General features: G+C 54.3%; 1 protein-coding gene across 7 annotated transcripts in view; it reads right to left on the bottom strand.

The window, feature by feature from the left end:
* LOC103817964 (ankyrin repeat and fibronectin type-III domain-containing protein 1-like) overlaps positions 1-14,541 on the bottom strand; it is a 248,524-nt gene that overhangs the window by 84,276 nt on the left and 149,707 nt on the right. For 2 of the 7 annotated variants that reach the window (XM_050979883.1, XM_050979882.1), the window contains exon 1: positions 8,804-8,994. The exons of 3 other annotated variants lie outside the window; for them this stretch is intronic. In XM_050979883.1, coding sequence (XP_050835840.1) covers positions 8,804-8,926 — 123 coding nt within the window. In that variant the 5' untranslated portion in view covers positions 8,927-8,994. Of the gene's footprint in view, positions 1-8,803; positions 8,995-9,560; positions 9,732-14,541 lie in introns of those variants that run through there. 2 more of the 7 variants (XM_018916206.3, XM_018916205.3) reach the window with 2 other exon arrangements.

Below are 14,541 nucleotides of genomic sequence, written 5' to 3' on the forward strand. Positions count from 1 at the left end.
ACAGTCCAGATTCCCAAAGGCCATCCTGGATGGAGAGCAGATCCTGCCTGTGTGCTGAAGTATGAAGCACAAGGAATGGAGAAGTGGGGTGTTTTAACGAAGTGTGGGTGACCCAGCAAAATTAATCTGGTGGCAGCAGAAGGGTCAGGTGGGGCAGGCAGTGCTGCCCAGATGAGAATGGCTGGCTCAAGGAAAGGACAGAAGAGGACACAACCCTCTGGCAATCAGAGAAGGATCTTTGTCAGAGGATGGTATTTTGGCAAGGCCAAAGCACCCGTGGGACCATGGGGAGGGGTGTCAGCCCTCAGCCCCAGCCTCTCACCATTGTCACCCTGCCTATTCCTGCCTCAAATGCAAAGGATCTGAGGAGGGGGTGGCAATCCCCCTCAGACCTGACCCGGCCAGGGAGGATGCCAATGGCTCCAGCACATTCATTCTTCCACAGCTACCCCATCCCAGCCATCTCAGAGTGGGAGCCTGACCCAGCTCTCACACTCGCCTGCAGACAGCCCCAGCCCCGTGCATGCACATGGGGCAGTGATGCACAACCAAGTTGGGCTTTGAGTCCAACAGAAGGTGAAAAACAAGCTGGAAACCAGAGAAAATGGAGTTTGGACCAATGAGGGGGGAAGGAGGAGGGAAACACAGCTATGCACACACGGTACACTGAAGCAATCCAGAGAACAGAAGCAAGGCCCTGCAGCCCTCCCCCCAGCAGAGCAGCAAACCCCACACTCGGAGCTGGGGAGCTCCTGGTGTCCTCCAGGCACCTGCCCAAAACACCACAGACCCAGCGGGGAACAGGGGCTGTTTCAGTGTCTCCCTGCTGCCACAGCCTTGTTCGGACACCAACCCGAGCCCAGCCCCTCACAATGCCAGGACGTGTGAGCAGGTGAGCACCACCCTGCTCCAGCTCAGCTCAGCAGAGGCTCGGTGGCCATTCTGCCACTCATCCCCACAGCTGGGACCCAGGAGGGGAGGCCTTGGTGTTTTTCTAGGGCCTGAAATACAAACATAAACCTGTTTCTTTGGGTGGGGTGGGGTGACCACCAAAGGATGCTGGGCACAGGCTAGGCTCCCCAGGGAAGGGGCACAGCCCTGAGGCTGCCACAGTTCCAAGAGTGCTTGCACGGCTCTGCCCATGGTGGGGTTGTTGGGGAGTCTGGGCAGGGCCAGGAGCTGGACTTGGGTCCAGCTCTTAGGTCCAACTTGGGTCCAGTCCCTGTGGGCCCATTCCAGGGTATTCCATGATTCTGTGATCCCCACCCAGCCTCTCTCTGAGCCCCAGGGCCGTGACAGGATGGGCTCTCTGGGACAGCAGCCACATCACCAGCCCCTCACTCCAAAGCATGTGTCTACAGCTCAGCCTGGCCCTGACAACAGGTTGTACATTCTTCAGGGCCAGGCCAACCAGAACAGTGTCAAATTTCACAACATCATTAATTCTGTTTCTTCTTCTCCTCCAGCTCGGAGCTCACCCCTACAGGTGCACTGCAGAGTGGAGCAGGGAACTGTGTTGAAGCAGGAGGAAGGAACCAGGCCCTGGTTCCACAAGCCATGACAGCATGGCTCCAGGGACCCCCCCACTCCCCACCATCTCCCTCCCTCAGCAATAACACCCACAAAACTGGGCTGCCTGCAGCACAGACCCTCAAGGAACTTGGGGTTCCTTGTCAGCCGTGAAGAGAGGACCAACCCCACCCCAGCCTGCCTTCCTGCAGGAGGAAAAGCGAGTCTGCTCATGAGCATCTGCCAGCACCCTCATTAAACAAGTCCCTTTGCACTCCCTCCTGCCTTCCCACCCCTTGCAGCATCTACCCAGCCCTGCTTTCCCCAGCTGAGCCTCTTCCCAGCCACACTCCCCGTGCCAAGGGGAGCTCACCCACAAACCCCTCGCAGCTCACACCACGCTAAGGCTGACCCAAGCTTCAAAGCATTTCTTTACTGAGAGCTCATCCAGGAAACTTTGTTTTCTCCACTCCTATTGTACTGCTGCATGCCTGTAGGAACTCATTCATGCACAGACGGCCACGCAGGCACGCACAGGCTCTGTGCTGGAGTCTCCCCATGGAAGGAGCTCCCGGAGCCCTGCCAGGGCCGCCACAGCCAGACCCTGCACTTGCTGCTTCTCTGGATGGAAGAACTTGTCAAATTACTGGCAAAACCACGGGAGCTTGTAAACCTGCCAGCTCCACAGCACCCAGAGTGACAGGCACGCACAGGCCTGGGCACCTTGGCCCCGTGCTGTCAGTCACCCAGCGCTCCAGAGTGGCAGGGAGGGGGGGTGCAGGATGTGCCAGGGAGCTGCAGGCATAGGCTGCAGTCACCCATGGCCGGTGGGCTGCACACCTCCCTTCTCCACCTTATTTTTCCTTCTTTTTCATGATTAGAGCCTGCAAACTATTACAGCAGCTTGGAGCACGTCGGGAAGGAGCTGTGCTTGGGCTTAAGTGTTTGCAGGATCAGGGCTGAGCTGTGGAGCTGAACTCGCTGCTATTTATAGTGGGAAGGCCTGAGCACAGCACGTGCTGGAGGGGAGCGTGGCTGGGCCTGTGTTCCTGCTAAAACCTGGTGGGTTTTTTATTTTGCCTTGTTTTGGGGATGTCAGCTGCCTGATCTCATAATTGCATTCATGTGCTGCCTGGTAATTACAAATGGTCTTGTTATTTTTCAATCTTTGGCACACCAGGTCATAAAATCTCAGACTGGTTTGGGTTGGAAGAGACCTTAAACCTCATCCTATTCCACCCCCTGCTGTGGGCAGGAACACCTTCCACTAGACCAGCTTGCTCCAAGCACCATCTACCCTGGCCTTGAACACTTCCATCCTCCTACATGTTTATACTGGTTTATAGGTGAAGTTCTGTCTTTCATCACTGGTTAAAAAAATAAAAAAGCAGGAAAAGAAGAGAGATCTGCGTAGTAAACTCGCAGCTCAAAAGGACCTGCAGCTAATTAACCACACCCTGTCCTGCAGTGTGCACTTCACACGCGGCCCTGCGTGCCCGCAGCCTGCCTGGGTGTCAGCAGCCTGACAGCAGCTCTGCCCAGCTAATTACAGCGTGGGGAGCAAACGAGGGTGCCCTCCCTGCCCTCCCATCCCTCCCTTCCCCTCCCGTGGCTGCTGCCCTGTGGCTGCAGCCTCTGACAGAGGACACAGAGCTGCAGCTCGGGCTGGGCAAGCCCCTTCCCTGAGGCTCCCAGGGGCCCAGTGAGCAGCACAAGGATGAGAGTCCCCCGGAGACTGTCAGGGGGTGTCCAAGGGTGCTGGCCACTAGGGCGTAGCTGGGCAGGGAGCAGACCTGCCACCACACCCCCACTGTGACCCTACCCCACTGCAGAGCCAGGCTGCTGGTCCTATGCCATCGCTGCTGTCCTTCCAGCCACCCCACCTCTCCTTGGACAGAGCTCTGCCTCTCCCTTGGCTTTCCTGCTGCCTTCATGCACCCCCAGCACTGGGGAACCCCTCCAGTCTGCCTGGAAAACCAAGCTTGTGGGAATGTCCCTCTCCTCCAGCAGCCTCAGCCCCTCGAGAGGGACAAGGCACAGATGTAGGAGGACCACAGTGAGGTCCCACCTCCATGCCTGGGGTTTGCTGCCCCACAGGGGAGCCTAAGCACTACAGACCCTCCCCAGCAGGCAGCAATGATGTCCTCTCAGTGGGCATGGCCAGGACCAACAAAGCACAGCACCCTCAGGAAGTGTCCTCTGTCACCAAACCACTCCTGGGGTAACACACGTCGAAAATGGGAGGATCTGAGCAGAGCCGGGATCCAGGGGACTTGGCTGGTCACCCACCACAAGTTATAAACAGCCACAGCACACATGACACCTGCAGGGACATGAACAGAACCCAGCCCTCGCACAAGGCACAAAATTCTACAGGGCTGGGATGGGTTGGAAGTGACCTTAAACCTCATCCCACCCCCTGCCATGGGCGGGGACACCTTCCACTGTCCCAGATTGCTCCAAGTCCTGTCCTACCTGGCCTAGAACATTTCCAGGGCTCCAGGGGCAACCACAGCTCTCTGGTCAACAACATCCACCCAGAGTTCAAAGCACCACTGGAGAGCAGTTCTCTCATGCTTTTGGCCCTGAAAGTGGCTCCCGAAAGGTCACAGAGCATCTGACTCAACCAGTGTAAATCAGTGAATCCCCACTCCCAGGAATGTGGCTGCCACCACAAAATTACCTTAACTGCTCCTAGCCCTGGAGGAAAAGCAAGGCTGTTTGCAGAATGACATGCCTACCACAAAACAAGGATGCTCCTCACAGCTGGCCTCTTCATCGTCCTCCTCTTCCTCCTCAGTACTCAGCACTGAGCCCAATGCATGGGAAAGCTGCTCCTCCTGAACTGCTCATGTCCGGGGAGCTGATGGGGCTACAGAAGACTACAGTGTGCTCCTGGGGTGCTGCCTCAGCTTTATCTCAAGGCAATAGGAGCTAAAATATTGTTTGGTCAGGACAGGGACAGATGTGACTCAGAGAGAGGACCTGAGCTCCACAATACAGAGCACAGACACAACAGGAACCACTTCACTACCTGGGTAACACTGAAAGGTCTGTTCTGAGCACCCCTGTGCCACATTCCTGGGAGTGGGGATTCACTGGCCCAAGGAAACTCCTCTAGGCCTAAAAATGCACTTTTACTCTCATGTCAAAAGTGTTTGTTTGTTTGTTTAAATAGAGCTTGTAACACATCAACTAACCCATATCAGAGCAGCAAGCTCTCTGAAATTCATATGAAGCTGTGGCTGCCCCATCCCTGGAAGTGCCAGGTTGGATGGAGCTTGGAGCAACCTCGGATCGTGGAAGGGGGTGGAATGAGATGAGCTTTAAGGTCCCTTCAAGACGGGTCCCTTCCATTCCAAGCCACTCTATGATTCCAGGATAATAAGCCACAGGTTTTTGGGAGCACCACCAATGTGAGCAGAGAAAAACTTAAAAGAACTTTGCCTATTTTGGTTACAGGCAAGGCTTTAAGAAGAAAGAACCTCTGGAGCTTTGCAGATTTCTCTTGGAACAGCCTTTCCTGAGGGATGCAGGCACTGGCTCAGTCCTGGCAAACCATTTCTCATCTAGACAGAAGGGAAGAAGGAGCCAGGGGATGAGGATAGCCCTCCATCCCCACAAAGCACACGGCTTCCTACAAAGCCACCCCATCTGGTAGGAAGATTGAGGACAGCAGTAAGGAAGGGACAATGATGACCTTGCTATGTCCCCAAGTCCACCTTCCCCAGTGGAAAGGGACTGGGACAAGCAGTCCCTCACTGCTCCCACAACTGCATCCGTACCCTAAGCATTTACACAGGCTCCAGTCAGCCAACCACCACCAAATATTTAGGAATCAAACTCCATAAAGGACGCACAAGACACACTACAGAATAAATTGAGTACATTAGAAAAAGCCCAGAGAGGAAAAATAGATTTTTGGAACGTGTTCTCAATCTCATTAATTGGGAAGACAGCCTTGGAGGGGGAAAAAAATTATTATATCCTCCCCAAGCCATTATCCACTCTTCAGAGTGTATCATATGAAAACAGTTATATAAAAGAATAAATTATATTTGGAATGGCAGGAACCCCAGAATAAAGCTAGGAACTCTGATGTTCCCATATAAAGATAGGAGACAGTTATCTGTTCCAAATTTTCCAGTTTTCTGCTGCGCCAATTCAAATTCACTACATACCAGCATGGCCATATAAAGGGGACTCCACCCATGTGAGCTTGGAAAGAGCAGTAATCCCCCAAACTATCAATTTAATGTATGGGGATAGAAAATGAGGGAAGAATGTACTCCCAGAAGGAGCGCTCTGTTAACGACATGGCACAGGGCTCCAGAACGTGCACACAGGAATATCATTTACAGGGACTTCTGCCTTGTGAGACCCAGGCTGAAATCAAGATTTCTGCACGCAGACACCATCGATGCTGCAAATTAAATGTCCGTTTCCAAATCCAATGTGAACTTTATTTTTGTTTTATTTTCTGCTATTTGCTCAGTGTCACGTTTCTTGGCTGGCACTAGGAAATCATCTCTTCCTTGGGGGTTTTTAAATTAATTTTCAGCCCATCTTGCCTGGGCTCCCCTGAGCAGCAGAGGATTGAGGATGCCTCAGGGCACGGCTAGCACCAGGCAGGGTGCTCTCAGCCTGACCCCTGTGGAGGTGCTCCAGTCCCAGCCAGGGATATGGGTGCTGACCACAGCACCCAACCACGCAGGAAACCCCACATGGGCAGCCTCAAGCTCCCCCTTACCCTCCCCTGGATCTGAGGTGGATAAAAATCCTCCTTTTTCCTGGATTTCTGCAGATGCAACACAGCACTAGCAATGCTGTTAGCATGGGCACATGGCACTGGTGTGGGCTGGGGCACAGCAGCAAGGGACCAGTGACACAAACATGGGAGGCAGGATGTGACCCTGAACCTGGCCACACACTCCCAAGCCCCCAGGAATGTGTTGTCATGTTTGAAACCGCACAACAAGCTGGTGGTTCCTCACCTGAACTACACAAACAATGCACAAAGTGCAGGTGGTGTCTTTTCAAGTTTTCTCTCCTGTTTGGAGTTCCTTCACAGAAGACACAGTGAGTGGCCCAGCAGCTCCATATTTCTTCCACCAGACCTGTGGAGCTACTGCTCACAGCAGGAGGCAAGAAGATAGGAAGGACGGCGAGGAGATGGAAAGATGGGCCAGGAGATGAAAATGAGGGCTACAGCCCATCTTTCATCAGTTTTTAAACCCACCAAGGGCTAGGCACCGAGACCTCTTGTCACCAGTCTGAAGCTTCCAGTCCCTCTCCCTGGAAGAGTTCAAGGCCAGGGCTTGGAGAAACCTGGTACAGTGGAAAGTGTCCCTGCCCATGGCAGGGGGTTGGTACAAATTGAGCTTTAGGTTTCCTTCCAACCCAATCCATTCTATGAAGAAGCAGTCTGAAGAAGAAATTGTTTTCTCCAGCTCTACCAATCTAATAAAAATCATTACAAAATAAAACAAAAAAAATAAAACCTAAAAAATAAGAACCTTCTAGAAAGCACCTCTTCTCATGCCCTGAGACCCTGATCAGGACCAGCAGCTCCACGTCCCAGCTGCCCCCGCATCATCGGCACCACGTGGCGCTGGCGCCGGAGCCGGCAGCGCCCTGGGAAGGAGCAGGCAGCCAACAGTGAGCCCTGTCCAAGCCATCAGGATGGATATGCAGATAAACCAGGTCAGAGAAGTGTTTCCATCCCGGCCAGACAGTGACTAAGAGACGGCATTAATTTGTTGCTCAGCCCAAGTTTAACTTTTCAGACCAAGAAGAGCCAAATGGTCGTTCCAAGTGAAAAAATACTGCAGGATGCATTCCTTTGCCCTGTCCCAGGAATACCCAGGGATTCATGATTTTAAGATGGAGTTGACAGCTCTTTCATATATCACTAAGAATAACAAACCAACCTTTCTGTTTTTCTTTTCATTCCCCAAATACTATTTACTGGTTGCAAGAAGCCACACGTCATGTTCACATAGCGCTCTGGGAAGGTGGGCTGGGATGAGCTCCACGTGCTCTTAGCGCAGCACGTCAAACCACCACAGACAACAAGAAGTTGTTTTATTGGCAGTCCTGCTGTCAGCACAGAGAATAAAGTGTGTGTCAGGGAACATCCACCTTCCACCCCTTTCTGGACTCAACATGAAGGCTCCTGGGAGCTTTACCAAGGATGTGAGACTGAGAACCCAACTGACAAACCCTTTGGAGCTTGAAAGCCCCTCTAAATTGATTCAGAATTTGATAACCTGCTACAGCACTGCGCCTGTTGTACTGCCTGGTTCAGACAGTCCCCACATCACAGCAGGTACAGGGCAGCACCTCCATGCCAGGGTGCAGGGAGGGACCCACATGCCCAAGTGAAGGGACAGCAGCCCAGTGCCTCACTGCAGGGCCCAGTGATGCCAACACCACACAGAGGCTTGGGTATCACCAGAACCTATCACACAACAGCCTTTTTTAAATTTTTTGCCTTTTAGGGCCTCCAGAAAATGGTATTTTTAATGACTGGGCTCAGAGACTCATCCAAAATCATGCCAAGATGGTGGCAATTGTGCCCAGGGAGAGGCATCCCCAGCCCCACTGGTGCCCTCCTGTCCCTGGGCTGAAGCTGCAGGGCGTGAGGCACCACAGGGTCCCTAGGATGCCTCACACCACTAAAAAGTATTTGTTCCTGCAGGGAGAGGAGATTTGATGCTGTCAGCCTGGCCAAGTGCAGCACAGCAGAGCTCTAAACAAACACTGCCACAGCACTCACGTCCAACTCCATCCGCAGATGGAGCAGAAGGGATGCCCATGACATGATACAGCCTCAGTAAATCCTGCCAGAGAGCTCAGACCACGTCATACCCACATCTTGTTTTATAAAACCATGTGCTGTCTCACAGTAGGTCAGGTCAGAGCTCGGCAGAGCTTTCAGCCCCAGCATCCCTCTCCTGTAAAATTCCCAACCAGCTCTGCCAAGGGGCCATGATCCAGAAATCCAAATCCACCTCCCTGCGACCACCCAGCATAAGAGCTGGTACCACACACTGCTGCCTGCCCCTTTGGAGCCCAAACAGTCCCTTCTCCTCAACCACTCAGGACCTGGGAACCAGTTTTATTCCACAGCCAAACAAGCCTAAGGAATGCCTGTGGGACAGTGGCATGATGGGAGAGCCCACAGAGGCTTAGCCCCATGAAGGACCTCAGTGGCAGCATGCTGTCACTTGAAGGACAGCACGGTGACAGTCCTCACACCCCCGGACATGGAAACCAGGGAGACAGGACCCACCTGGTCTCCAGTAAAAGCCCAGCCAGCTCCAGCTGAGCTGGGCTGCTGCAGGACAGCCCAGCCCAGCATCCCCGGGCAAGGCGACACGCACGGACAGGGTGCTCTTACGCTGAGGCAGGGCATCCTCCCCGGCAGCCAGGTGAGTCGGAAGGGCTGTGCTGAAATGCAGCGGCCACTCGGGAGGCAGGTGACACATCCTGCGTGCAAAAGGCACATCTCCAATCTGCTGGGGCTTTCGGGGCTGGGCAGGGCTCCTGCTCCTCCCCGTGCCACCCGCAGCCCTTCCTCGTGGCAGCTACTCCCGGCCCCACCCTGCAGCTCCTCCATGTCCTCATGCTCACCCCATCCCACCGGCTCCTGCCCAGCTCCAGCTCGGAGGGCATGGGAACCCTCCAGAAGTGGGGTAAGGATTGGGCCAAACCCACACCCCACTGAGCCATGGCTCAGAGCCATGGCAGCTCAGGGCTGGCTGCCACAATGCCACTGGAGAAGTCCCTTCTCTGGTGTGTCCGTTGTCAGGCACAGCCCGTCCTCTGGCACACCCTCCCACACACAGGGGTCTGGGCAGAGCTCACCTATGCACTCCACAGGGTAGCAGTCCCCCAGGGTGCTTGCTGAGCCCATCTGGCCTTCCCCACAGCCAGAACCACAAAGTCTTTATGAACCTTGTGAAAAAAAACAACCGCCTTGAATGCATTTTGGCTTTTTCCCAGTAAATCTTTTTGGTACACCCCTTGTCTGATGTGAAATCACTCACCATCTCTATAGCACTCAGCTGCACAGAGGTCCCTGCTTCTTCCCTATCGTTCTCGTCTTCTCCTTCTGTCTTCTCTCCTTGTCTTCCTCCTCTCCCTCCTGGGTGGCCAGGCTCTCCCTGCCGGGAGGGCAGCCGCCTATTCCAAGATTCCTATCCGGCCGCCCACAGCCTCTCCCAACAATTACAGGCCTCTGCAGCTGTCCCAGGTAAGCAGCAATGACAGACCTCGAGGCAACTTCATGGAAATGTCTGTTCAGAGGCAGGGTTACCTGTCCTTGCCAACTCCTGCCTGGAAAGGAGCATCCTGCACACCCTGGCAGCATGACAATCCCAAACAACTGGATGGAGGGAAACGAAATGACACCAATCTGTCCCTAGAAAACAAGGGTATAAATATTTTCTAGGGTCCCTGCATCATTCCAGTGGCTCCATCCCCATGATTTCTTCCCAGCACAGACAGGTCTGTGGGGTTGGGGTGCCCACCCCAAAAGCTTGCACGAGCCCAGCAATTGCAAAGACAAAGTGATCCTTTAATGCCATATCCACATCCAAAGGTTATTGGTGAAAACCCAAAGGACAATCTATGGCAGCCACACTCGAAATGTGGGTGCTGGGAACTGGGCAGTGCAGGGCAGGGCCCTGGGCAGTGGCTGCAGGAGAAGTCTCAACCCCTGAGGTCAGGGTGCAGCTGCTCCCCAAAGTGGCACAGCCGGGCAGTGGGGCACCGATGTGATGGGCTGTGGCTCTCACCGAACACTTGCTTCATCTCTGACTTCCTGGGTGTGATCACTAGGAAAGCCCAGAACCCCCAGCCAAAGGGCAAAGCTGGGAATTCCCAACTGCAGCAGACACCAAGCCCACGCTGCTGACACAAGGCACAGGAAACTTACAGCTCCTCTCACCACAAACCCCTCCACACTCCACAAGTAACAAATGACATTGTTCTCCCTGTCCCATCCCTCAGGAGCCACTGAAGGCATCACCTCCCTTGCCTTATCCCTGTGTGACTCCCAGCCCTGCCCAGCAGCACCGGCCCTGCCACACTTAACACTCATCACAGACTCACCCCAGCTTCCCTGTGCTTTGAAAACAGCAGCCTCTGACCCCAGGAGGGGATTGTGCCCTCAACAGGGTCCCATGTTTCCCACTCCTGCAGTCTGTCCATAAAAGCCCTCACACTTCCCTGCTCAGCAGGACAACCAGAACCCTCAGTCCCATCCATCCACTGCCCAGAGGCAGCCGCACTGCAAAGAGTCCCCCAGTCACTTCCTGCTGGTCGGCCTCTGTATTTTAGGGACATGTGGCAGAAGGGCACACCAGGGAGGATGCAGCAGCCCCTGGCCCAGCACAAGCTTATGGCAAGTGAGCAGCACCCAAATCTTGCTGACCACAGGTGTAGAAAGTGATTTAGAAATAAATATGAGCATAGATCTTTGGGAAGGGTGGGAGGAAAAAGGCTGAGGAAGAACTGGCTGAACTGGGATAAAGAAACTCTTGCATCCAGACCCCATTTCGCTCCAGAAAGAGCCAAAACCTTAATAGGAGTTTGTGTAAAGCCTCTGATCTTCACTGGGGTTTCACCCCTGGGCACCACATGCTCACACAGCCAGGGACAGCCAATGCCCAAATTCAACTTTAACCCAAAAAACATTTAGAAGATACTCCAGGGATTAAGTGACTTGACAAGCTCCAGGCACACCCAGGGACAGAAAACTAAAGGTGTGTGCACAATAGGGCTCTGATCACATAGCCCTCCTGGCACTCACCCCATGTGCCTCAGTTTACCCAGTCACTATTGGCAGGTGTGGCACTGCCCAGCTCCTGCAGGGCAGGAGGAGGTGAGGTGCATCCCATTGAATCATGGAATCATGGAATGGTTTGGGTTGGAAGCGACATTAAAACCCATCTCATCCCACCCCTCCCATCCTCCCATACCTTCCACTGACCCAGGCTGCTCCAAGCCCCAGTGTCCAGCCTGACCTTGGACACTTCCAGGGATCCAGGGGCAGCCACAGCTGCTCTGGGCACCCTGTGCCAGGGCCTGCCCACCCTCCCAGGGAACAATTCCCTCCCAATATCCCATCTAATCCTACTCTCTCTCAGTTCAAAGCCATTCCCCTGTGTCTTATCACTACACGCCCTTGCAAATACATACATACATACATACAAATAAATAAATCAATAAATAAATGCACACACTCCCACCCACACATATTATATATGTATTTGTATCTTATGTTTAATAGTATTGTTCCTAGGACTGCTCCCATGGGAAGCACAGCCCCATACTTCTTTGGCTGGGGGTCGAGATGAATAAGCAAGAGGAGGGAGGAAAGCCACGGCCCTGGGGGGTCTGCCTGCAATCAGGCAGCATTTCAGCAGTGGTGAGGGAAGAAATTAAAGAAATAAATCGTATTTTGTTCGTGCTTAGTGAACACTCACTAGAGAGTATGATGAAACCACACATATGCTTTTCCAGGCAGGAGACAGCAGCGCTTGGAATCACGGGCTGGTCCCAGGGTGGCACAGAGATGTGGGTACTCACAGCAGAAACAGGACAGATGCTGACAGGGAGGGAGGTGTCAGAGCACATGGAGCTCTGGCTGGGGATGTGGGGTGAAGCAATGGATGTGCTATGCCTGAAAAGCTGGGGTGAGGTGGGAGCTGAGGGAGGAGAGGGGAGGTGCAGCCTGAGCCCTGCAGCTGGCACAAAAGGGGCAGCAGAAAAGCCCCTTGACAGGACAGATCTTGCCCAATGCCACCATGGCACTGCTGGGGCTGGGGACCACCTGCTCCCCTACCTGTCCCCTGACCTTGGGAATGAGCTGGCCAGGAGCATCCCAAGATCTCAGGATTCCCAGCAGCAGCAGAGCGGGCATGGTGCCTGCTACAAGAAATTAATTGGGTGAGCCAGTTTTGGGGCAAAAGAGCAGTTTTGAAGAGGAGGGGAGAAAAGAAAATAATTTTTAAAAAATTAAAAAAAAGAAAAAGGAAAGACAAAACCACTGCATAGGAGATGAAGGGAACGGGGGGAGAAAAGTTTAAAAGAAATCCCTGGGGAATTGTGGAGAAGAAGAAAGAGCATAGACACGCCAGGCGAGCTGGAGTGAGAGCCAGGGAGCAGGAAGCGCCTAACTAGGATGGAGACAGAGATACTACAGAACCCTGGTGACGTCATGCCGGAGTCGCAGTGGTTTCCAAAACAACTCCAAACTCCAGCGCCCAGAGAGGGAGTGAGGAGTGCAAGAGAAGTGGAAACGAGATGGGGCTGGGCGCTCAGAGGGAGCTGGAACAGGAGCTGCAGGCGTCTGCGGAGCTGAGCCTGCTCCCAGCTCCCCGTCGGTTTGCTCTGGCGGGACGGACTCTGGGGAGCCGGCAGCCACAGAGACAGAGGTTATTGCAGAGCCAGGCAGCATCAGAAAGGAAATTCCTGAGGGTGTTTTCCTAATTGACACATACAATGAAGTTACAGTCCCCCAAAGCCCCTTGCTGCAAGAAGGTAAATGCTGGATGCTCCCAGAAGCAGAGCCAAGGAGTGAGCAACAGCAGAGCCAGCAACCCAGAGGAAATAAATCTGCACTAAATGGGAACCACACACAGAGAGTTGTCCCGATGGCAGCAGGCGGCTCTGCCCCAGCCTGTTCAGATTAGAGGGTTTTATGGTTGTCCTGGCCTTGGGGAGCCTGGCCAAGGCGGCTGGGTCGGCTCAGGGCTCTGTGAGGAGGGTGGAGAACAAAGTGAGAAGGCAGAGTGAACCCCCAGGGTCAGGCTGCGGTGCCATTTGTCCAGGGCTTGCAATGTGGGACTGCCCCCTGTGCCCCCAGCCCACCCCACAGCTGCTGGTTGGGTATGGCAGCACCGTATGGATGAGGAAGGGTGGCACAACAGCCATGGTGACTTTTCCTGTCTCCCAATCTCAGGTGTGTTTTTGCCAGAGGCTGCAGGAATTCCTGCAGGTTCTCCACTGCCAGCCTGGCCAGAGCTAAGGCTAAGGCAGCACCTGGGCGCTCCCACACCTTTGCTCTCACAGCTTCACCTCCTGCCAGGGTAGAGCCTGCCTGCTCTCACAGGCTGTGCTGCTTGATAATCGGCACAGCTGTACCTGAGCTTTCCTGGGGCCAGAGCTGATCCTGGAGGTCTGGTATCCTGCAGCCATCCAGACCGGGATCCTGCTGGGACACAAGGATCCCCACTCTAAAACAGTGCTGCACATGTGACGAATCTGCTTGGTCTCAGAAGTGTCCTACTGTCCTTGGCTTCTGCCAGGGGATGCAGCATGCAGGGAACACTGTCAAACACGCTGGCCAGAGGATGGGCATCAGGGCACACCTGCAGGCTGGGGGAGGGGTCCAGGGTGGGAAAAGGACCCAAGAGGAGGGAGCAGGGCACAGTCACCTCTCTGCCTCCAAACCTGTGACAAGCAGCAGGGAGGGCACAGGCTGCACAAAGCAGGTTTGGCTATGAGCCCACCTTGCAAGCCACCCAGGGAAATCCATGGGAAGGCAGCGAGACCCCCCCAAGCTGGTGAGAAAGGCAATTGTTAGGATGGAACTGCCGAGAGATGCCCTCGGTGGCAGCACAGCCATGTCCCCTCTGCTCACACTGCATGGCTCAGAGCCGGTGGCACCAGGAGCAGGTTGGCCACAGCAGCAGTCCCTGCCTGTCACCCTCCCCTGGGCCCCTTCCCGGCTCCCTGGTTAAATCCCACCACGGCTGCTTTCCTGCCCGGGGGCGAGGACAGCCTGACTCATGCACCAGCAGAGATTAATAAGCGAGCAGAGGAGCCGGGCTCATCCTCTGAGGCACAGCTGAATCACCGTGCTCCGGCTGCCTGGCGCATTGTTCCAGCGCTGAGTCAGTGCTGCTGCGCAGGAACAACGGCAGCGAGCAGAACTTGTGGCCTGTGAAATGCAGTAGCACAGAGAAATCAAAAAAGAAGTGTTGCTGTAAGCAAGCTAATAGGGCTACCCACAGAGTCCCA

The sequence above is a fragment of the Serinus canaria genome, chromosome 14, assembly GCF_022539315.1.
Source record: "Serinus canaria isolate serCan28SL12 chromosome 14, serCan2020, whole genome shotgun sequence".
Taxonomy (NCBI): Eukaryota; Metazoa; Chordata; class Aves; order Passeriformes; family Fringillidae; genus Serinus; species Serinus canaria.